This window comes from Arvicola amphibius, chromosome 9 (assembly GCF_903992535.2).
Source record: "Arvicola amphibius chromosome 9, mArvAmp1.2, whole genome shotgun sequence".
NCBI classification, from domain to species: Eukaryota; Metazoa; Chordata; class Mammalia; order Rodentia; family Cricetidae; genus Arvicola; species Arvicola amphibius.
The window spans coordinates 76,455,863-76,481,102 of record NC_052055.2 but is presented as its reverse complement, the minus strand read 5'-3'; the positions used below and the strand labels follow the sequence as shown (position 1 = coordinate 76,481,102).

Here is a 25,240-nt window from a genome sequence, read left to right as displayed (position 1 = left end):
ATGAGGTTTAAATTCTCTCTCATGGCCATAGGCCTGGAAGTTATTATAATTGTCTTATTTGGATTATTTGTTGAATACGAGACGACCCAGCAGGTCAATGCTACAAGATCCACAAAGACGGACCAATTTCTTCAGTTGTATCCCTGTAAGTAAGCAATTTACTTCTTATACTCCTTTCAGATCTTCAGGGTCTCAGACTGTAAATATTTAAATATTATAATATTATTATTATGCACTTTTAAGTATCCTTAGAATTGTCTAGTGTATTGAATGTCATGGGTATTATATGTCCCCATTAGGGCATTCTTATCTTCTGTTTGTGATTAAAGTGTTTGGACAGGATCTGTGTGTGTTCAAATGTCAGAATAATCAACTAAAACTTAACATTTTGTCTTCTTTTTTTTCAAATTCATCAAATCCTTAAACTAAATAACCATCTTTATTGTTTGGGTTTCTTTACTCATTCTGTAAGAAATAGGGTGTTGGTCACCTTCTCTTAAATAAATAACCAACAGCAAAAGTAGCCCAGAGACAAAGGCTAAATAGAGTGAAGAAGGGGGAGGCAGAATTCACCGTGGGTCCTTAGATAAAAGACGGGGTATTGAGGCAGATGAAGGAGGTTACTGGAGTTTTAATTCATGCATTCTGGGGTTTGTAGAATTAAAAGAAAAAAGACAGCTTGTTTTGTTTTGGTTTTGGTTTTTGGATTGAAAAGGGTGAACTTTTAATTTAAAAATAGAGTCCTTCACTGAGAACAGAGACTGAAGAAAAAGAACAATTGAACTTCCAGTTCAAAAAAAGCAGACTATAGAATAGTTAATATACAGTAAGTACCATTTGCTGGAGAATTATTATGAGCCTGGCACAGTCATTAGCTCATCTTCAAAGAGAGATAAGGTACACCATTATTCCTACATTTTTAAATGAAGCTGAAACAACTTTAATTTTTAAATCATTTAAAAGAGCAACTGCTATTATTGTTTATAATACCTGTTTAAACTTCTTAAAATACTGCTTTTATGCCTATATTTTCAGGAGTAAATATAGTAGAAGCTTTCCCATTTATGAGTTATGACCAAGGATGACTCAGCAAACTACAAAAGTCAAATTTAAGGGTAGAGTTAGGATCCTAGGCCACATTCTGAACTCAGTTGCCTTTATACTCATAGATACCTGACAGCATTCTTGACAAAATTTTTATTTTCCAATTTAGAGATAAATAAAAGAAATAGAATCATTTCAAATTTTGGTGACAACATACAATAGTATTTTTCAGTCATTAGTTCACTGAATAAAGCAGCAAGAATGCACTACAAAAATGTATTCAAACATGATCAATTGCAACTCCATTACAGTGAGACATCACTTTACTGTACATGGGAGCAAAAGAATGCAAGACAATATACAAAACAAGGTGCTAAAAACACTCTTCCAAGATCAATTTTATTAAAATAAAATTATATAAATAACTTAGGAATGTAATAATTTCCACAGTTCAATCCTGGTGTCAAAGATTCTCAGCAAAATTTCAGTTCAAAATGAGGTAAAAGGCAAGGTGGAGAAAGTAACTAAAAATGTTAATTATTCTCTACATTAATAATGATTATTAATTTCTGGTGGTTTGTTTACTGGCTGCCAATGAGAGCTAACATTGTATCTTATAAGTAGAATTTTCAAAGCCCATACATCTTAAATCTTGTCACATATGTATACATAACTGGAACTATGTAGAGGTGATGGGTCTATTAATTGACTTGATATTCATGATCATGTAACATATATACCCTATTACATAAGTAATATGTTGACTATGTCACAAAACATTGCTTTAAAAATATATACTAATAATTACAACATTCTTGTCATTTGCTGAGAACTGGGAAATCCATTAGCATTATAAAACATTAAGAAAATATCACCATTCTGCTTTTGTAAAGAATTTTCTAGGCTTTAGGAACTAGGTAGCAAAGGTACAGACAAAATGGGCACAGTGTATTTTCATGAAGTGTTTGTCTCAGCAACCAGAGAGATGAGATTAGGTGTGTGTGTTTTAGATGATAATAATTGCCTAAAATTATATAAATTATCTTATAGGTCAGTCTTTGTACATTCCCTGTTGGATGTACTATTTTAAATCTGTTTTCTCTATGGGTGATCCTCACCCCAAAACTCTAACAAACTCAAAGAGCAGCACGACCCTTGTTAAAGTGGTTTGTAGAATGGTCCGAGAAACGGCATGATTTGTGCTATTCATTGTCTCTAAATTCCAAACAATTGACGTGTAGAAAGCTTATGTATGAATATCACTCATTAAACAAACAAACTGTTAATACCCATTGTTAGGAAACCATATTCAAGTCAAATCAATAAACATCTGGATACTCTCCTGATGTGATGCACTGTGCCATGTGCTGGGATTTAAGATAAAGAAGGCAGGATTTCCTAAGACCTACTAAGCTCCTCTGCAGCTCTCAGTCAGAGTTCTGCAAGCTTCTTACTTTCTCACAAATGTGTACAGTAAGGTGCCAATTTGCATTTTAAGTGCAGAGCATGAAGGTGGGGGGAGGGAGTATAGGCTTCTTCCCAGGCTTGCGCACCGTGGGATTCTTGAGTTGTGATGTCATGTGACCCTTGAATTGGCACATATTCCTAAACATACCTTAGAAGTTTGTCACAAATCTGAATGCTGTGCTTCTGAGATGCTAATTTGCAATACTATGTATTCTGTATGTTTGGCTTCTAAGACACATAAAGAGATGTTTATCATTCTGACAAGGGACATAAATTGATAAGTCAAGCTTGGAAAGAGTATAGTGAAAACTGGATTTAGAAGACAAGGGCCTTTAAGGAATGGTTCTTTTATTAAGAGACTCTGCAAATGCTAAGGTCTTATTGCCTAATTGACATTTGAACCACACCAATGATCTTTTTATATTTTGCTACACTAAAATCCTTTACTTTCATTTTTAGTGGATCAAGTACCTGCGCATAATTTTGAACATTCTGTATTTTTAATACCTTGTTCATTTGAAAGATGTATTAACTCAATATATTATATAAATATTGACACTCTTCGTTGTAAAATATAAAATATATACTTATTTACTTGTGGATGTCCACCTTCCCTCTCAGACTGTCTATAGTCAGTCCAAGAAAGGAAAGAGGCAAAAGAGATGACAGAAAACTTGTACACAGCCCATGAGCACAAATGGAGACAGGCCTCCAGGAGACAGACTTCAGTGAATCAGCTCAACTTTTTTCAGAGTATAAGAAATATATAGTATTGGGGAGCCTGGAGACAAACCCTAATTTGCATTAGAGGCACACTCCTATCACAAGGTTTTGTATGTGACAGTAAGATCCTATCAAAATTGCTAGAGCACCTTCATAATTACCATGTGGGTCAAGGGAAGAGAGTTTGCAGGTAACTATGTCAGGGGTCAACCTGGGCCTAAAGACATCCTCCACACGAGCTGGGTAGAGATCAGGAAGCTTTTGTTTCTGTTACCAAGCTTACAGAAAGCTGCCAGGCGATGGAAGACTGCAACATCTGATCAGCAGGGCCTTGCAACATTTACTTATTATTTATATCACCAAAAATGTTACTAGGAAGGCCTTGAGAAGTCATGAGTAATCAATAAGTTTAGCAGATACAAATTTCTAAACTTATATTTAGAATTCTTTTCAAGGCTCTTGAAAGGCTTTATGACAAAACAATAACAAAACTATCCAGCTCAATGAAAGCATAGCTATCATTTCTTCATTTATAAAAAAAATACCTGCTAAGGACATGAGGAAGAATTATAAATCACAGAACAGTCTCTTTTCAGATAACAATTACCTTCTATTTTTTTAGAAGCTAATTTAGTACACATCTCAACAATCACAAAAGTATGTGGTTTCTTCTGCCATTCCATTTCAGGAATACATATATTTGCTTGGCATCATCCTGATTCATGCAAAATATTAAAATGACATATATGAAGGGGTCATTAATTTATGAAGTCAGTAACTTTCATTGTTTCATTACATAAGAATTCTTTAGAGAACCTGGCATTTTTCCTGCAAATTTACAGTGGGGGAAAATCCCGTAAATAATCTGACCACTTGGTAATTTTGCTTTCTTTGCACTGAAGACACAGAGGCTTAGATGTTATCATCTTTACCATCTTTAGAAATATTGATGCACTGAAAAGGAAAAATGGCATCTTCAAAAAATTGTCATGAAAAGACTTTTGTCTTCTCAGACTTTCTGAATGTATTTCCTGGGCACTCAGATGTCTGTGGATTGTCCTTGGGAAACACTGTAGGTATAAAGTACCAAATGATTTATACAACACTCAAAATTATTCTGACTAGCAAAAGATTTAAAATTATGATTCATCATTAGAATTACATGCTGTAATCTATTCCTACATTTATTCTGAGAATATTCACTTCCTTTTTTCACCAGAATACAGGCAATGAACAACTCTTTCTTCCAATATTAATGATTCCCAGAGAACTGCTTGTTGCCCTCTTTTACTGTTATGAATGAAGACAGTCTGTCATACATGATCTAAGAATATGATGCTAGATTGCCAAATTTGAGTGTTGTCTTTAAATTGAACAGTTCCATCCTCATGCAAGGACTGGGAGCACTAAGAACAACTCAACCTCAAATTTTAATTACAGAATAACTTACTCCCTTCAGGTTGATACATGAAACTGTTCATCCAAAATTGAAGCAATAATGGGGCTGAAGAGATTGTTCTTCTGTTAAAAGCACTGACTGTTCTTCCAGAGGATCAGAGTTTAGTGGCAGCTTGCTGCTGTCTATAACTCCATTTCCGAGAGACTCAGCACTCTCATACAGACATATATGCAAGCAAAGCACCAATGAACATAAAATAAAAATAAATAAAATTTAAAATAAAAGAAAATTGGAGCCACAATAGTATAAAGTAAGCAAAGTGCTTAGAGACAAATGGAAACACAACAAAGAAATCTAAAAGCTTCTTATGGGTACCAATTAATTCTAATTAAGAATAAATAGGATGGTAGAAATAGTAAGATAGTAGTAGAGAGTGAAAGAGGATTGAATAAACTATTGAAATTTTATATAAAAGGAAGACAGTGAAGAAGGAAGAACACCTTCCCCACAAGAGAATACCAACTGAATATAAAAAAGTAACATGGGACAAGAAAGATGCTCCATCAAGCTTGACAACTGATTGACCTGCCTGGATGGAAGAAGAAAACTGATTCCTACATGTTGTTTCCTGACATCTACTTGCATGCTTTAGCATGTACACATTTTACACACACACACACACACACACACACACACTCACAGAGAGAGAGAAAGATGATAGATGATAGATAGATGATAGATAGATGATAGATAGATAGATGATAGATAGATAGATAGATAGATAGATAGATAGATAGATAGATAGATAGATAGATGATAGACAGAGAGGCAGATATGGAGATGGACAGAATGAAAAATTTAGAATTTATCTAAATTTTCATTAAGATAATTGAAAATGCAAATTTAAAAGATATTAAGGAATGATATATAGAAAAATCACAATTTTGGCATTACCATTGTGCCAGCTTATGCCACCAAAGCCGTGAATGAATTTTGAAGCCACTAGGAGAAGTCCAATGGAGAATACTCCATTTACATAGTCTGAAGAAATCACTGCCAAGATCCCCTGTTAGTTACAAGACAAAGAAACATTTTTAATGGAAAGATCTGGCAGTATATGCTTAACCATGTGATCTAACTCACAATTGCAAATACTGTCTTACAGTGGATTCAATGGGTAGTGTACACCTGAATACCTCTGATAAAATTCTTAGTATGATTTTAATTATAGAACACACCCAAATGTGTCCAAGTTATGAGACATGCTACATGAACAACTAAATAAAACCACCAATAGAAAGCAAGTGGGAGATTGCTCAAAATTTAAATGATCTAAAAAGACATAAAAATACACAGCAACTAATGCTGAAGATTTTGAGTAAAGGTATATATATATATATATATATACCCCTTCTTGTAGAATGAACAAAAAGCAAATCTAGAAAATATTGCTAACATAAATTTAGGTATATTTCATACATATGTATACACACACACATACATATATATTGTGTGTATGTGTATGCATGTATATATTCATTTTACTATATTTCTTAAATATTTAACATATTTGAAAAGTAATATCTGAAGATGGTTAGAAGATAATTTCTAAGAATGCTATTTACTAAGAAAAGATTAGTTCACTGAACATGTGGATGAGTAGATATCTGATTTTTGTGTCTTCTTTTGGGCTCTTTTCCTTCTGTTGGTTTGTATTGTCCAACTTGTATGTGAAATCTTTAACAGAATTGTATAAATGTCTTAGTCAGTGTTCTATTGTTGTGAACAGAAACCATGTCCAAGGCAATTTTTATAAAATAAAACATTTAATCAGGGCCTTGATTGCAGTTGCAGACGTTTAGTTCATCATTATCACAACAGGGAGCAAGGTTGCAGGCAGGCAGACATGGTGCTGGAGAAATAACAGAGATCAGCTACGTCCTGATCCAAAGGCAGCAGAGGAAGGGGGAAAGATAGAGACAGAGGGACAAAGAAAGAGAGACTGGACTTTTGAACCTCAAAGTCTGCCCCCAGTAACATGTCTCCTCCAATAAGGCCACACCTCCTTTTCTTTCCCAAGTGTCCACCAACTGGGAACCAAACATTCAAAGAATGTATTCAAAGAATAGCCTATAGGGACTATTTTCCTTCAGACCATCACAACAGAAGCTACCTTACTGACCCCACTGACCCAGAATAGGACTAAAAACTTCACATTGGTATTATCAACCTATATCCACCTGTTGACTCCAGCATTTATGGGATATATGTTTTCTTTAAGGTTGCTTTCAAATTGTTGGACCTTTCCATAAATGATTACCATAACATTCATAGACACATTGTTTCAGGTCAGAAACATGGAACAGTATATTTTTTTAATTAAAGCTATGCATTTAGCTTAGATTGTAAAAGCTGATTGCATAAAAAAATTGAATACAGCATTCTTGTTTGTTTGTTTTTTAGTGTTCTGTTTTGTTTTTGTTTGGGGGTTTTCATTTGTTTGCTTGTTTGTTTTGAGATAGGGTTTCTCTGTGTTACAGAGAACTCACTTTGGCTGCTCAGAAACTCATTTCATAGACCAAGCTAGTCTTGAACTCATTGAGATCTGTCTGCCTCTGCCTCCCAAGTGTTCAGCCCTACAGTGTTTCCTTAAAGGCAAATTAAATTTAAATAGACTGAGTACACACAAAGATAGCAAATTCTTACATAGTCCCAAGACACATTATTAACTTGGTTGCAAGTTGAAATTATGAAGGCAAGAAGTAACTTCAGAAAAAAGCTATTCACACAGCAGAAGAACATGTCATACAATCATGTTTGTCTAGATGTATGCACATATGCCCACAGATGGAGTACATATTCACATGTATGTGGCAGGGTATTGAGGTCAGGGATAGACATGGTCTCCGTTTCATTCTCCTTCTTTTGGTCCCCTTTGACTCCTACTTCCCCCCCCCAAAAGTTTTTGTTTCTTCTTTTATGTCATGTACCTTATATTATGTATCTATATAAGATTCACTATATCATTTTTTATATTCAGACTTGCCTTATATTTTCTGAAGGGATGTATAGTTGGCTGTGCTCCATCTATTTGAAAAATAATAAATAAATATCAAAAAAGAGAGATAACAATATAGAAAAAACAAATACAGTAAAAGGACAAGGTGATAGCTGTGCAGCCTTGCACTGAGAAGAGGATTAATTCTTTTTGTTTATTTGTTTGTTTTTTGTTTTTGAGGATTAATTCTTGAGTGGGGTCTAGAAGATTTCCAGGAAAAGAAGTGCTCAGTGTAAGACAAAGAAGATATTCTGAGAAAAAAATAAATGCATATAAATTAAGAAAATGGGGAATTCAATTCATTTTGTTTGGTTTGGGTGCTATAGGTTTAGCTAGGTCATTATATTTTAAATTACTAGATTATCAGGATTTGTAATATATCCTATGGCAAGAAGAACATGAAAACAAAACAGAACAGAATTAACAAAAAATAGAACTTTGTTAAATTAACACTAATGAAAGGTATGCTGCTGTTCATGCTGCTGCTGTTGATGGTGATGCTAGCAATGAGTGATGGAGATGATGGTGATAGTGATGGTGATGCCTGTGACTGGGAGGATGGAGGTGGAGATGATGGTGATGGTGATGGCTGTGACTGGGAGGATGGAGGTGGAGATGATGGTGATGAAGATGATGTCTGCATCCTGTCAGCTTTTTGGTGCCAACCTCAAAGCCAAACCCTTTGTTTGAAGCAATGTATAGACTTTCAAAATTGAAATTACTGAAAGGTATTAAATAGTGGTTAGAGAGATTGCTCAGTAGTTGAAAGTACTTGTTTTTGCAAAGGGCTAACTTCAGTTCTAGGGCATCCTTCTTGTTTCCACAGACTCTAGGCATGCATGTGTCACACAGATACACATGATGGCAAACATACACATCAAATAAAAATAAATAAATTTCAAATAGTAATACCAGAACAAAGTTAAATTTGGCCAAGGTACAGGGCTAATTTAGCACTTATTTACTCATACAGGTTACAAAGAAACACCTTTCTTTGTAAAATTGGGATTAAAGTTATTAAGCAGTTTTCCAAAAGTCAGATGTTTAGTAGAAGGAAGATTAATTGGAATCCAGTCCTGGGGTTTCGTTTTGTTTTGTATTGTTTTTGTTTTTAAGGTCTATGGTCAAACTACTGCATTATATACCAAATATCAACTTTCAATTCGGAATGCAGGATTCATCTATCAACATACGCCTATTGTCTCCAACAAAGACAATAACAAATATTTGATCTCCACTAGCATCAGCCTTCCTCCTTTTTGAAAGAAGGAGTGGGGGGCAAACGTTGTCATTGTCTGTCATCTGTCTGGATCTTTTTCCACCTTATGTTCTGCGAATCCTTGATGAGGCTGGCTATCCAGTGAGCACCCATGAATTTTCTGTCTCCTCTACTCCAGAGCTGTGTTTATCAGCACATTCTGCTGCATTCAGCTTTGATGTGGGTTCTGGGGAAGCAAGCTCAAGAGTCTGTGTTCATAGAGAATGCACATTGTCAACTGTGGGGTCTTCCCCAGCTCAGAGTCAACCAACATCTAAAAGAAAAAGACTCAGTGAAATACTTCTTTCCCTTTATTCTGAACAACTTGTGGAGTTTGAAGCCATTGCTTGAGATACTCTTCAAAACTCACTGTCAGCTTAAAGACATAGAAACAAAGAAAAAAGTGCAGATTGATTAAAATCTCCAACAAAATACATCTACTAAGACAAAAAAATCAGTTTAATTATTTGAAATATTTGAATATTCTATCCTCCTTTAAGGATGACCCTGAGCATAGTATCTTCTTAATACAGATCAGTAATAAAGTATAAAAACTTATTATCCTATGCACTCATGAATTTAATTTGCTTATTCAGCATTTATTTAACATGGAATGTGTCTCAAGAACTGGAGACATCAGAAGATAAGCAAAACCAAAATCCAGACATGTGGAGAGTCTTATACAGTGAGATTGCTCCCATTTTATGAATGGGGAAACCTAGGCTTAGGAAATTTTAATGAATATACAAGGGCACTCAGCTAACAGAAAATTCAAATGAAACAAGATATTAACTATCATTGCTGGTTAGTCTTATGTCAGCTCGACACACAAGCTGAAGTTATCTGAGAGGGAAGAACCTCAATAGAAAAAATGTCTTCATAAAATTCATCTGTAAGGCATTTTTATAATTAATGATTGATAGGGGAGGGCCCAGTCAGCGCATTTTAGGTAGGGCTATCCCTGGGCTCCAGGCTAGGCAAGCCACAGGGAGCAGGCCAGTAGCAAACACACCTCCATGGCCACTGCATCAGCTCCTGCCCCCAGGTTCCTGCCCTATTTGGGTTCCTGTCCTGACTTCCTTCTACGATAAACAGCAAGTCAAATAACCTTTCAGCTTCCCCATTTCCTATTGTCAAGTTTCTGAAAAATATTTAAAGTAAAAAGCAAAACACTGTTTTGTTCTCAGGAACTGGTGAGAGAAGAGAAGAGAGAAAGGGGTAATGGGGCCTCTTCTAAATTAGTGTGAAGAAGGCAGAAAGATGATTGTGGGGAGGAGAGAGTGGGGGTGGGGGAGGGAAGAGTAGTAGGGGTGAGTAGGAATCAAAGTACAGTGATTGTATGTGTGTGTGTGTGTGTGTGTGTGTGTGTGTGTGCGTGCATGAGTGCGTGCATGTGTGTGTGTGTGTGAATATGTTGGGATAAAACCATTATTTTGTACACTAACTAAGATATCTTGTTAAGTGGGAATTGAGAAGGGATTTGAATCAGTTTGCTCAGTTGCTCAGTGCCCCCCAAGCACACACTTTAAATAAAAAGCAATCTTTATAGCACCGCTCTACAACCTTTCATGATCTGACTCAGACGAGAGTTTCTCAACAGTGGCACATTTTGAACTAGAAAACTCCTATGCGCTGTGCACATAGCATGACTACTGAACCGCATTAGATCGCAACAACGAAATATGCCCCCAAATGCTGATGAATGCACTTTCATACAAATCAGACCTATGCAGAGAGCCACTGGTTGAGAGACATCTAGGAAACTCTTAAAACTGTCTGCAAAATAACCTCTCCAACCTGCAAACCCCTAAATAAAACCCAGTTCCTGGACACAAAGTGCTCACTTTATTGTTTAAAAGGCAGAGCCTTGCTGCACAAACCTAAGTGGGCATTTGCCAGGTTTCATAAGCTTCCAATGCAATCCTGACTACCTAACCTGCTTTGGTCTGGCGCGCTATTAAAGAGAACTGTCATCAGTCCTCAAATTCCATTAGTGCCTTAGCAACTTGAATATCAGATGAAGTGCTTATGCCCTCTTGTGGCAGGAACCAGTAACACGAAGTAAACCAAAACACGAAATCCTTTGCCACATATAAAATGTCTGATTTTCCATAGAAGGGAATGAAAATAGAGATGCTGCAGGAGAATTCTTACAATGGGAAACATTAAAAATTTTGATAAAATAATTTTAATGAGTTGGTTACTGAACAGCTTAAAACTAGTAGGTTACAGATGAGAATAAAAATAAGCTTTAAGAAAAAAATAAAAGATGTTGAAAAATTGAATATTGAATTAAAACAACAATAAAGTATCCGAGTAGGACATCTGTATCACATGCCTTCCTCCCTGAAAGGGAGCATCAATCACCTAAGAGCGGATTGAAAGAATATAAGAGCCAGAGGGGCAAGATTACTGCAAAGTAATGTTTTCAGGACATGACATTTGTACTTTTAAACTCACAGCAACTATGGCTTCCTTCACATGCCTACCTAAGATTAATCCTGTCAACACACAGCATAAAAGGATCAGGCACAGGGTCTCCCACCTCCAACTGAGGAGCTACCCACAGCTGATGGTCCATAGCGGAGAGTCAGTTTTCTGATCATTTGTGACCCATAGTGAGTTGCCCATGATCCACGTGCCCTACATCAATGGGATGGGTTATTTTAAAAAGAAAAGGAATAAGAAGCACTTAGAGAAGGGAGTTCTGATATGGCTAAAATACATTGTATATTCACATATGCAACTACCAAGAAACAAACTAAATAAATAAACCTGTAGTGGTCCATTCTAACATTACGATTACAAATAAGTCACTGAACTGAGCTTTGGGCTTCCAGCCACAAACCAAAATAAAACAAAAGTCCAGACTAGAAGACCATTTGGTCAATATCTAACCCAAACCTCCCTTGAAAGAAGACATAACACATTTCTAGAAAGATTTGGCAAAGTCATGCTTACGAAAAGTCATGCAAGTTTTTTGTTTGTTTTATTTTGTGTTTCTTATTGCATTCCAATGGAGTCTATGATCAAATATAAACACATAAAAGAAAAATGGTGGTGTAAGACAACTATTTTTAAAAAAGTATACACGTGGTCACATATTCAAATGTTTCAGAGATTGATACTAGTTGACAGCTATTTAGCAGTATCTTATTCAGGTTCTGGTGTTCCCGGGAAAAGTACAGAATGAGGTCAATACAATGAAGATCAGTAACAACAGGAGACACATTTGGGAAGAAAAGGGCCTTGTCTAATCCCACAATGGGCTCTAAAACATGGCTTCTGTGACATCAGGTAGTCCATTCCTTCCCAAAAAGGAGAATTTCTCCAGTGAACCTGGGAAAGAGCCATGGCTCCCACCAAGACAAGAACATTTTCCAAAATGAATGCAGAATGAACGTAAGGCTGCCATCAAGGAAGCCAGGGCAACTGGGAGGTAAAAGCCTGCCTAAGAGTGACTCTGACGGTGCTTAGCAACCTCAACCAGAGTAGGCAAGCTTGAATGGAGAGCAGGGTCTCCCACTCAGCCTGGAGGTTTGATTATAGAATGGAGGAACAGGCACATCTGGTGAGGACTCTCTGCACAGCTGAAAAGCCAATGTTCTGCTTGGGGTGTCTTGACACTCCTACCTTACTCAAATAAGGAAGGAATGGGAAAACTCAGAGCTGAATTCAAATGTTGGCTCTATCATTTTGTGAATCAGTTGGTTTCTGATGTCAACTTTCTCTGAGACATCTCTGTGTGCCTATTTCTGTTTAAATCTTGGCTGCAATATTTAATGCCCAACCATCACTTAAACATTTTACTTTCTCTGCTTTTGCATGGTTCTGATTTTGTCTAATCGGTTTATTTTGGATATATAAAATTGAATAGTAAGAGATTGCCAATACTCAGTATTATCAATGGCGTTTACTTCTTTTACTTGAAAAAAATCATACAATATATTCTGATCACACTTCCCTCTCCCAAAATTCCTCCCAGATTCTTCCCAATTCTCTTCCCATACAACTCCATTCCCTTTCCATCTCTTTCTCTTTAGAAAAAAAAAAACAGGCAAACAGTAAATAGACCAAAAATAATCCCCACAAGAAACATATACACACAAACCCCACAAAAGCACAAAATCAGAAACCATAATATATGAGGGAACCAGTAAGACAAAAAAAAAAAAAGAAAAAGAAAGTCTACAAAAATCCTATAACAATGTTAATCTCTTTGCTAAAATTTGATTTTATATGGTTCATTATTCAAATGTCTGGATTGATGATGTTACATTTGATCATGACTGGCTTGAACTGTGTGAGTCCTCTGAAAACAAGTCATCCCACCAGAGATAAGCCTGTAAAGTAGGGGCTTTCAATCTAGCAGATGAAATACTGAAGATCCCAGATATTACAGAACCTGCCCAACATTGTACAGCCACATAATAGATCTGGGAGGGCTAAGACATGAACTCCAGAGAAGTCAAGCATTTGATCCTCAAGAGGAAAAAGTTTGCATGTCGATTCAGTGATTTGGGATGACTTAAAAATGCTACAAAGCTATTTTCTTGTTTGGCTAAAATTGCCAAAAATTTATACTATTATATAAATTTGTAAAGTGGAGACTAGCTCGTTCAAATATTTGTTTCTCCATGGGACTTTCATTACTTGGTCTTTTATATGCAGAGTCGTCACTCCAAGTTCAGGGGGGAAAAGGCTAAAGATGCCCTAACCCCTTCCATCAAGAAACAGCAGAAAAAGGGTTTATTTCTCTATCAAGATTTCTCTCCCCAGATAACTCAAACTTGTGTTGTCAAAGAAACTAACCAAAGCAATTAGGGATCTCCTTTTGCAGTTTTTATGCAAAGATGAAAGCATGTTCCAGCTGAAAAGTATTAATGACTATCCTTTGGGCTCTTTTGTTCAAAGCTTTTTTGTTTGTTCCTTTCCTCTTTTTCAGTGTTCCAAGATGTCCATGTCATGATATTCGTTGGGTTTGGCTTCCTCATGACCTTCCTGAAGAAATATGGCTTCAGCGGTATTGGTTTCAACCTCTTTCTCGCTGCTCTGGGCCTTCAGTGGGGCACGATTGTGCAGGGACTCCTCCATGACAAAGGACAGAAATTTCACATTGGAATCAAAAAGTGAGTATCTTTGAATATAAATACTTGTGCCTTCACCTTCAAAGCTCACATTTTGAAATCTTAATTCCTAAATTGGGAAATCATTAAATCTGAAGGCAAAAATCTCATGAGTGGGGTTAGTGCCCCATTAAAAGCTACAATTTACTAGTCTATTTAAATGGCCAATTCACTCTTAACTCTATTTATTCTTTCTTGCACCCTCAGTATGATAAACGCAGACTTCAGTACAGCCACTGTTCTGATTTCTTTTGGCGCTGTTCTGGGTAAAACAAGCCCCGTCCAAATGATGATCATGACAATTCTAGAAATTGCTGTCTTTGCTGGCAATGAACATCTGGTTACTAGCCTGTTTCGGGTAAGGATAAGAAAATATGTATTTACTAAACTCTGACTATCAGTTCTGGCCACCACATGCCCTGGATGCCCACTCTACATAAGGGCAAATCTCTACGGAGTGCTTCCAGACAAAATAGTTAAAAAACAAAAATAACCGCTACCCATGGAGTGCTTAGTGTAAAATGGGGCAGGGGCAGTTGTATTTTATTTCCTCTCATCTTCAATTATAGAAGGAAGGTAGGTGTCATTGTTACTACTATAAGTCCACCGTCAAATGATCACAGGTGCTAATTGATTCACCCATTTGAGTGAATCTGGATTTAAACCACTTTATCCTAACTCTGTCACTCATTTTATTACACGGTGTTGCCTAGCAATAACTAATCCCCACTTATATTTAAATGACTATGTAAATAGCACCGTATAAAGCCTCCTCTGTGCTCAATTTTTTTCTTCTCCATGAAAATGTTACTGATTCTCTCAAAGATAATAAGTAGGCAGTTTCTGACTACACTGATATACATTTTCTTTTACTTATACTTGTATTGAATATTTGATTCAAGCACTAATATTTGAACTTTCTAAATGTTGATGCTTTACCAACAAAACAAAATTAGTTAAGGTTTCTGTCTTTACAGAGCTTAAAGTATAGTGGGTTTGACAAAAATCAAATATTATATATCCACTCTAAACTAATTTCTGTTGGTGACAAATCATCTGAGATACTTAAGGTAAGAAAGATACCCTTTGATTCACATGCTCAGAGTCATTAGTCCCTTGTCTCCATTGTTTCCGGGCCCAGAGGAGACAGATCCTTCACATGGGTGGTCTGCACTTGAGTGAAGCAGTTCACTTCCTGGTAGGTGGGAAGCCAGGAGAAAGGGCTTGGGGACATTCTCCTCAAGACATGCTTCGTATAGGTTTCACCACGTCCTAATTGCCCACTCAGTTACAGACCCTTCAGACAATGACATCTATTGAAGACATAAAATCTTTCTCATGATGCAATCACTTCCCCAAAACCACATCTCTGAATACTACTGCACTGGGGACCAAGCATCCCACACATGAGTCTTCAGGAAACATTGCATATGTAAACTACAGCATGATTACTGACTCAAAGACACGGAAAACGCATAGTGGGAAATGGGTGTTCTGAGAAAGCTATTGAGTACAGAGTAAAAAGCAAGGAAGGGGCTGTCTGAGGAAGTGACAATGGCACTAGTATATTGGAGTTTCACAGGTCACTAAGGAGGGGATATGTCCTTAATGCCAAAGGAAGCTCAAGAACAGAAGCTCATTGGTAGTCAGGGGGGGGGGGGGACGAGTTGCAGAAGATGAGCAAAGTTGTCCAGAAACTGGTGAAGCTACCATAGTAAGACAAGATTAACAGAGGCCCTGTAGGCTCTATGAGGTGCTTAAGTGAGGACTGAGTTGATGGTTTCCGAGAAGGAAATAGGAAGGGTTGCTTTGCTACAAATACCTGAGCATTTATAGAGGGACACAGACTTACATAGTGTTTGTAAAGTTCAAATATAACTAATGGTCACCTATCACTCTCCTGAAACCATATGGTAAAGAGAAGTAAGTGTTCAGCAAAACTGAAAGTTGAAAACATGTATGTCCTACAGTGATGACTGAACTCAAACCAATAAAGTTGCACTTTAAGGGCCCTGGATCCTTGTCTAGTCAAAGATGGAATGAACCGGGAGATTCTTCTATTTGCACCACTTTGAAAATTTTAAATAAATTGGTGATGCTTTCCTATTGTGGTTTGCAATAGGAATTGCTCCTAGCTGAGCATCCTGAATTTTCTCTCTAGAAGTACAAAATACAGAATACTTTAAATTCATATAGAATCCCAAAAAGGGAACAAAATGCCTCCTAAAGTCAGTATTGGAATTCAATTGGTCTTCATCTAGCATATAACAGGATGTAGAACCAGGGGATAGAGTGTCCTTTTAAGGTTCAAGTCTTTGAGTTGTAGTTAAATTAACTTTAGCTGCAAAGTCAAATAAATGTGAATCATTTCTGTTTCATGTTGAGTACAATACATGGTGGTTCACTGAGCCTCTCTCAAACCTGAAATAGCCTAGCATGTACTACATGCCCAGTAAGGACCTGATTCTTTAGGAATGTGGTCTCATGTAAGCACCAAAACAATTTTGTTAAGTAGATAATACATCCTGGTTTTATAAGCCTGAAGTTCATGGATATTTAGTAAGTTTTTTACCCCCACATCAGAAGAAGTTCTTCACTTTTGCATGTCTCAAGAGCTTGTCATTTTTCTTTTTTTTTTTTAACTACCTCATTTTATCTTTTTTAACATCTCCCCTAAGCGATTACTTCATGGTCTTTCTGCCTGTAAAGAGGCCCGTTTTCACCTCCATCCATGCAAATGCTATTTTTCCCTGCAGGCCTCTGACACTGGGGCATCAATGACAATCCATGCTTTTGGAGCCTACTTTGGCTTAGCTGTAGCAGGTGTCTTATATCGGCCTGGCCTCCGATGGGAACATAAAAATGAAGAATCTGTGTACCACTCTGACTTGTTTGCCATGATAGGTAAGTAAAATGAATTTTCCTGTTTGCTTGTCTGTACCTGAAGATGCTCAGAAGGCCTCTTTTGGAGATCGCTTTGTTTAATGGTGGGTCAGTAATCCCTCCTCTGTCTAAAATCACAGGTATCAATTCCCAGAGCAAATCATGCCCTAATAGGATCATCCCTATAATAACTAATACCATTTATGATTTACAGGAACACTTTTCCTTTGGATATTTTGGCCCAGCTTTAATTCAGCCATTGCTGTAACTGGGGAAAAACAGTACAGGGCCATTATCAACACTTATTTGTCCCTTGCTGCCTGTGTGATCGTAGCCTATGCCTTGTCCAGCCTTGTTGAACGCCGAGGCAGGCTGGATATGGTAAGTGTCAATATTAAACTAATGGAAACTTCATTAAAGTCAACAGTTTCTCGGATAAGAAAGTCAGTATGCATCGGAGTTGGGCTACCAGACCAAACTACAAATGGCAGACTTCGGAGAAGTTTTTGAAAATATTTTTATTCATTCACTGGTTTTCTATCCCACTTCAAAGTCTAGGAATTTGCAGTTTTAAAATTCACACATAAAGGGCTTTTTTTATATTAAAACTAACTGCTCTTAACTCCATAGAAATTTTCCCTCAATACTTGACTTGTCAAAGAGTAGAACACGGGAGTAAGATGGTGGGTGTTGGTTCTTTTTACCAAATCCAAGTGTTCCAAGATGATAGCTATGCTGTGAAGTCACTGGTAAATTCCCCTCCCTCTGGGGGATGGACCCACACTCTTGCATGTATGAGCAGCATCAACAGGCTTTAGTGGAGTATCAAAAAGAAGTGAAGTAGAGAGGGGTATGTTAGGAGAATGACAGGAAGTTGGAAGGGATAAGAAAAGGGTAGGTGTTATATTTCATTGTATATATGTATGACTTTTAAGGAAAAAATTAACAACAGAAACAATAATCCAAATAGAACTCTAGAAAAGGAAAATGCCAAGTTGCCTGCTAATAAAATTTAAGGAAGATCCTTGGTAGCGCTGAAGTAGTGATCATTCTATTTTACTATGTTTGTTTGAGATGTCAGGGAGGGATACACAGGAGGGACATCTAAAACGTCTCTGAAGCAATTTTTGCAAGTTCTTTGTGGTCAAAAAGTAACATAACATCTTTTTTTAAGTTCAATCTGGCTTGCCTATTTTGGGATTTAAAAAAAAAACTGCTGTACAGAGAAAAATAAAAATAAAAGCTCAAATCAAGCACTCTCTTTTTCAATGCAGGGCAGAAATGAATGCTGTTCTCCCCCCCCCCCCTCTTTTTCTGTGTGTGTGTGTGTATGTATGTGTGTGATTTATGTATTTTTATTCTTTTATTTTGTGTTTATGGATGTCTTGCCTGCAAGAATATATGTGCACCACATGCATACAGTGCCAATGGAGGCCAGAAGAGGATATTGGATCCCCTGTAACTGGAGTTACAGACATTCATTAGTCACTGTGTGGGTTAGGGGAACTGAACCAGGGTCCTCTGGTAGAGCAACCAGTGCCCTTAAATATTAACCCATTCCTGAAACTCCTATAGTGTATATTTAAAGCAAGGTTGAGAACACACATTTTCATTCTTTACAATTTGTGTCATAAGAGACAACAGAAACATATTTTTTTTAAAAAATCATACTCATAGGTTTACTTTTGAAGATGATAGATTTTCCAACTCCCTGAGTAGGCCAGGCAGACTGTGGCTTCTGAGAATTCTGGTGAACTGAAATGAGCTCTCTTTCTTCAGCCTCAGACATTTCTGGCCAGACTGTGTCTCAAAAAGAAAAGAAAAGAAAAGAAAAGAAAAGAAAAGAAAAGAAAAGAAAAGAAAAAGAAAAGAGAAAAAAGTGTGTGTGTGTTTGTGTGTGTGTTTGTGTGTGTGTGTGTGTGTGTGTGTGTGTGTGTGTTTGTGTGTGTGTGTGTGTGTGTGTGTGTGTGTGTGCATGAAAATGTCTTTCAACTAATGGCTAACGCAGCTGTCCACTGGGCACCGTCTGCCTCTAGTCTCTCCGACATCGCTTCATTCCACATCCTCACTCATGGTTCTGCCTCCATTCAGGTTCACATTCAGAATGCCACTCTGGCAGGAGGTGTCGCTGTGGGCACATGTGCAGACATGGAAATCCCCCTCTTTGCTGCTATGGCCATTGGAAGCATTGCTGGGATCATCTCTGTGCTTGGATACAAGTTCCTTAGTGTATGTATGACAGGTGTATTGGACCAGACCTTAAATCTGTATCCCTGTCTTCGTAGGTCCCACCAGTGGGGCCAGTGGGGTTTCCTTCCCTGTAAGCCTTCCACTGGAGGCCACTTGTCTTCCTTTCAGAGATGCCACTCACATTGCAGCCACATCGCAGTGACTTTGTGGCAGGAGATGACCTGGTACTAGTCACTAGTAATTTAGCATGAAGATAATGTAGCGGATTATGTTCATTCCTTTAGAGAAGTTCCAGAGGATGTTTTACTTTTGTTGTTTGTTTATTTGTGGACTTCCTGTGCTGATGAAGCATCTGAGATGTTATTAGAGGTGAGAAGTTGAAGTCACTTCCTTACAGTCCAGTCACTAAAGACTGCTTGATCACCAATGTACTTAAAGCGTTTGACATGGGTGCATTTCAATTGCAAAGGAAAACTGAGCCATAGATAAAATTGCCTCTTCTGAGTAGAGTCAGAAATGGAGAGATGAGGAAAGAGAATAGAGAGTAGCAGACAGCAGACCTACAGGGTAAACAAACTTTGAAGTCTAACATACGTAAGAACTACAGTTTTTTTTTTTTTTAATGTACTATGTTTGGAATTCATGCTACTAAGTAGTTTTTAGCTGCTTATATCAGAAAATCAAAATTTTTAAAAAGGAGTAAACGTGGACATGATGGGGCTGACAATTTGGTCCACTGTAGTAAAATCTTAACCATGCATTTGTAATGTGTAACACTACACTGCTTTGTATGTCAATGGTAAGAACTTATAACTATATTCTTCTACACAGCTGTTTGCTCCACATCCTTACGGAGCTCTGTCTGTCTTACAAGATAATGACCTTCCTTCCTTTTACAACATTAGCCACTGTTAGCTAATAAACTGATGATCAAAGATACATGTGGAGTCCATAACCTGCACGGCTTACCTGGGGTCTTCGGAGGCCTTGCCAGCATTTTGGCCATATACTTGGGAAAGTCTACAGTGTGAGTAAAAACCAGTTTTCTTGCTCTGGTCCTGTGCTTCGCAGCTGTGTTTGTGGAAATACACAATGATGGAAATGGGACCCTGCTGGTGGGGTTAACAGTCCAGGCTTGAAGAGACATGGATGCTGTTGATGAATCTTTTCTAGTAGCTTCTTTTCACAGACTCGCTCCCTTTATATTTTATAAACTCTACTACCTGCCCTCTCTGAGAGTAGCTAGCACTGTGCACGTGACACTAATATCTTCAAAGTTCACTTGCCGTGTGCTTAGCAGCCTTACACGTTTTAACTTCGCTAAAATTGTTTAATTAAAGTGCTGAGGAAATGTTATGCTGTGGGAGAATGGTCTGTATCCTGTCACTTGTATTTTAATCAATCGCTGATTGGCCAGTACCCAGGCAGGAAGTATAGGCAGAGTGACCAGGCAGGAAGTATAGAAAGGGCAATGAGAATAGGAGATTTCTGGAAAGATGAAAGGTCGGTTTGCAGTCATCATCCAGACGCAGAGGAAGCAAGATGAGAATGCCTCGTTAATAAAAGGGACCAAGCCGCTTGGCTAACATGGACAAGAATAATGGGCTCATTTAAGATGTAGGAATTAGTTAATAAGAAGCCTGAGCTAATAGGCCAACCAGTATATGATTAATGTAGACCACTGTGTGTTTCTTTGGAACGGAATGGCTGTGTGTCCGGGCAGCACAAAAACCTTTGTCAACAATGGTAGTCACATTGTTTTAGCATTGTCTCACCGAGCTGTTAGAAGAGAGATTCAAGAACTGGTGTGCAATTGACAGTGAGTGAGTGAACCAAACCAAGGGTAAATTTTTTGAAAGTCCTAAATTCCTTTTGATGAATGCTTTATTAATCATAACTAATGAATGACGAAGAATATTTTTAAAAGAAAAAGAAAAAAGCAAAACCAATGACTACATATTTTCTTCTCTTAGGTCTACCATGGCTATGCAGGCAGCAGCACTGGGTTCCTCCATTGGCTCAGCAGTTGTTGGCGGTTTGGTTACAGGTCTGCATCAAAAGTAAACATTTAGTTGAGTTTTCTGGTACATGATTGTAACCATGGCTACATGGGAGGTTAACATGGAAGGACCAGGACTTCTAGACCATTGTAAAATTATCTCGGAAAAGTAAGAATAATAACATATGAACTCTTGCCAGTACCCCATTGCTTCATTTACTTTGCAGAGAAATGATTAAGACACAGTTGGTTGGTCAATTCCAAACTGTGCTAAGGTTCTGGCAGTTAATTACCTCAACTAAAGGAGATGTTTTCTTAACAGTATTTTAACTACTTAGTAAGGAAGTAGCCTTCCCTCTTCATAATATTGTATTCCCTCTACCCTCACAGGTCTAATTCTGAAGTTACCTATCTGGGATCAGCCCCCTGATGAGTACTGCTTTGATGATTCTGTTTATTGGAAGGTAACGGACAGGATTCAAAAAGAGAATATAAATGATAGTTCTGTCATGGTTTAGATGGCCTAAACTCTTAGCACCAGTCATACAATTACACAGTTCTTTCTGCTGGTTACAGAAGAGATTTTTCCCATCTAGCCAGAATGGAAATGGCCCAGAATCATCAAGAATTTACTGTGCCTTTTAATAGCAAAATATCAGGTACAGACTGGTTCTAATAACCCTGACTGGGGCCGCAGAGCAACCTTCCTGTAGCTTTTTTAAGGTATAAGTAAGTGGTGCTAGAATTAATACTAGACAGGTTGCTAGTTAGATTGATAGTCTTTTTGATTAAGGTAACTAGCCAGTTAAGGCAGAGCCTAAAGCTGCCAATTATGATTCAAATTCATTATGCCCAGTGTGTTTGCTTACTTATAGAAAAAATAAACACCAGGAATTCTTATAATAAAATAACCTTAAAGAACTTAGCATTAACAGAAATTTTATAACTTTTTACAATACATAACAGTGCTTAGCACCTGCCTAGTACCTAGGAAGAGGTGAGTTCCATTCACCTGTCTCAGTTCCACGGAGGACAGCTTTGTTTAAGACTCAGCATATGTGTGATAAAACCGCATGGACTTCCTACTCACAGAGAAGAATAAAGGCAGTGTGTCTAACTAGAAGAAAATAAAAAAAGCTAAGGGCTGGGGAGATGGCTCAGCAGTTAAGAGTTAGTGCTCTTCTGGACTGAGCTCCCAAGGTCCTGATGAGGAGCAGAAGGAGCGAGAACATGAGGGAGAAAGTCAGGAACGAGAGGGGTGCGTTCACTCATGGAGACGGTGGGACAGAACTAATGGGAGATCACCAACTCCAGTTGGAATGGGACTGATGGATCATGCGACCAAACCCGTCTCTCTGAATGTGGCCAACAGCAGGGGCTGACTGAGAAGCAAAGGACAATGGCTCTGGGCTCTGATTGTTCTTCATGGACGGGCTCTGTGGGAGCCTTCTCAGCTTGGTCGATCACTTTCCTGGACCTGGGGGGAGTTGGGAGGACCTTGGTCTTAGCATAGAGTGGGGAACCCTGATGGCTCCTTGGCCTTGAGAGGGAGGGAGGGGAGGTATGGGTGGAGGGGAGGGGAGGGAAGGGGGAGAAGGAGGGGAGGGAAGGGGGAGGAGGAGGGGGAGGAGGGGGGAGGAGGAGGGAAGGAGATGGAAATAATAATAAAAAAATAAAAAAAAATAAAAATAAAACATGAAAAAAAAAAAGAGTTAGTGCTCTTGCAGAAGACCTGAATTCAGTTTCCAGCACCCACATCAGCAGGCTCACAGCTACTTCCAGCTCCCAGGCATCCTCCTCTTCTGACCTCTATGGGTGCCTGCATGTACATGGTACCATGGTACACATAAACTTATGTGAGCACACACATACACACAAAGTAAATATGTAAAAAGTAATATAAATCAAAAGGTATGATACTTTTCAAAGTAGAAACTCAACAAACAGAATTTAACTAGCAAAACCATTTCGGTTCCTTTATATCCATTTTTTTAAGATGCTTATAAAAAATACTGGTCAGTAGCACAAGGTGTTATATTCAATACACAAGTAGGAAAAAGCAATTGTAATATGTAAGGCTGAAGGCTGTGAGGAAGCACAGATCCACAGGTCCTGTGACAAACCAGCCCCACATTCTGCCTTTTGACTCCACTGCTGCTTTCTCCCAAAACCGTTTCCTGAATTCCCTGAGTGAGACAGGTGCTTCAACAGACTGTTGGGGAAAAGCTGGGAAAGCAGTCAGAGTCAGTGGGATCAATTACTTGCTTTTTTTATTTTTCCTTAATTCAAATAATTTTTCTTCTCATATTTTCTAAGTTTAGATAGTAGCAATAGAAAACACTTTTGCTTCTGTACTAACTTTAGACAGGCCCCGGGGAGGAAGCATTCAGTATCACATTGTTTCTTTTGCTCTCCCAGGTTCCCAAGGTCAGAGAACTTGATCCTCAGTTCTTTCAGCACGCGAATCACAATCACCTGGAGCATGAAGTCTAACGATGGTTCCTAAACTCTGCGTCCTCAGTATTACCGAGAAGAGCCAAGCTGAAGCAAACAAAAGTGTCGTATTCCCATACCCAGAGACAGTGATAGATACATTCCAGACTCCAAACGGCCAGTGTAAAAATGCCTTTATATCTGGTATTATTTCTTGATGTTCAAATGATTTCTCAGTTGACAAGAAATTGCCCGTTAAGCAGACTGTCAATTGGGTTCTATCCCAGACTTGAAGAATGACTTTGCAAATGGCTAGAGGCATAGTAAATATTTCATTCTATTCTTGATATTTTGCAAAAGAGATAGATTTACATAGAACATAGAAAGCAACATTCCTTGATCATGTCAGACATCAACCACGTTTTAAGTTAGCGTGCAAAGTAGTGGTTTTCATCATGGCGTCTTTGTGCACGTGTGTTATTACTTTGTTCTTGTCCATTCCTCTACCTGCTGCAACCCCTTGTAATAAAGTTGGAGTCAATAAAATGATATAGTAAAGAATCTATACTACAAGAATGAAAGAAATCTTTGTAAATAAAAAGCAATATTAATCTTCTAGTTAGTGCCTTTTTAAATCTTAAAAACAGTCATAGTAATGTTACTCTGCTGCTTGCAAATTAATTTCTTTTTATGGTTATTATTTGTAATAAGAGCTTAAAAGCTATCTGTATAAAATTTTGAATAATTGAATATTATTACTAAATAAGGTATTTGTCTCTAGCTCACTTTTATATGATTATTGAAATCCATTTTCATTATAAGCACATAAATACATACCTCATACTGAATGCATATTTAATTCAAATATATTACTTACATATTCACTATAAAAATCAAGTGACCTTTGCATAGTATAACTTTTAAAGCACTTCATTTGGAAATGGTGGCTGACACAACCACATTAAATCGTTTTTATAAAAATCAAGCAACATTTTCTGACATTTTTCTTCTATCTCCCAGTCCTCAAATCTTAACAGGAAGCACCTAGGTCCAAATGACTAGGAGCCCTGCCACAATCAATAGTTACAACTTTAAAACTACAGGCAATGATGAATTGCTTAGTATTTTATTTCAGGTAAATATTTCTAAGTCATAAAAACATTGTTTGTCATGCAGGTGACTTCTTGCACCAGGCTCTCCTTCAAACAGCCTTTTTCAAATGTGTCATATAAGCAAAATCAACTGTCCCTTCCTATGATGGCTCCACAAACAAGCATCGTCATTACCCTGGTACTCAAGGTTCCTTTACTCTCTATGGATCACTGAGAAAAATCACAGAGGGTCTGGAGACACTAAATTATAAGAGAGCTGATCTGACTTCTCTGGAAACGTGTTGTGATGGCATCCACAACTGGCTTGTGAACACTCTTGTCGGCCTTTCTTCAATACAGGTCTTAGAACACTAAAATTTTGCTTGTTTAAACTCTGAGTTAACGTTCTCTTGTTCCCGGTAGTGCATTGTCATTCTTTTGATGGACAGAATATTTTTATTGGGTGAAAAAAGACACTAAAAAAAAAAGAAATCCCACACTAGTTCAGAATTGAGTATAATAAAAGGTTATTTATTAAGAGGTAGACTCACAGATCACAATCCTCTGCT

At 37.7% G+C, this 25,240-nt stretch overlaps 1 protein-coding gene across 1 annotated transcript; it reads left to right on the top strand.

Moving 5' to 3' along the window:
* Rhag (Rh associated glycoprotein) lies at positions 1–23,640 on the top strand. Its single transcript, XM_038343659.1, has 10 exons — positions 1–145; positions 13,895–14,078; positions 14,283–14,433; positions 16,832–16,979; positions 17,173–17,339; positions 19,050–19,187; positions 20,054–20,175; positions 21,122–21,195; positions 21,538–21,611; positions 23,566–23,640. The coding sequence occupies exons 1-10, from the start codon at positions 1–3 to the stop codon at positions 23,638–23,640; spliced, it is 1,278 nt and encodes a 425-aa protein (XP_038199587.1).
* Positions 23,641–25,240: the final 1,600 nt, after the last annotated feature.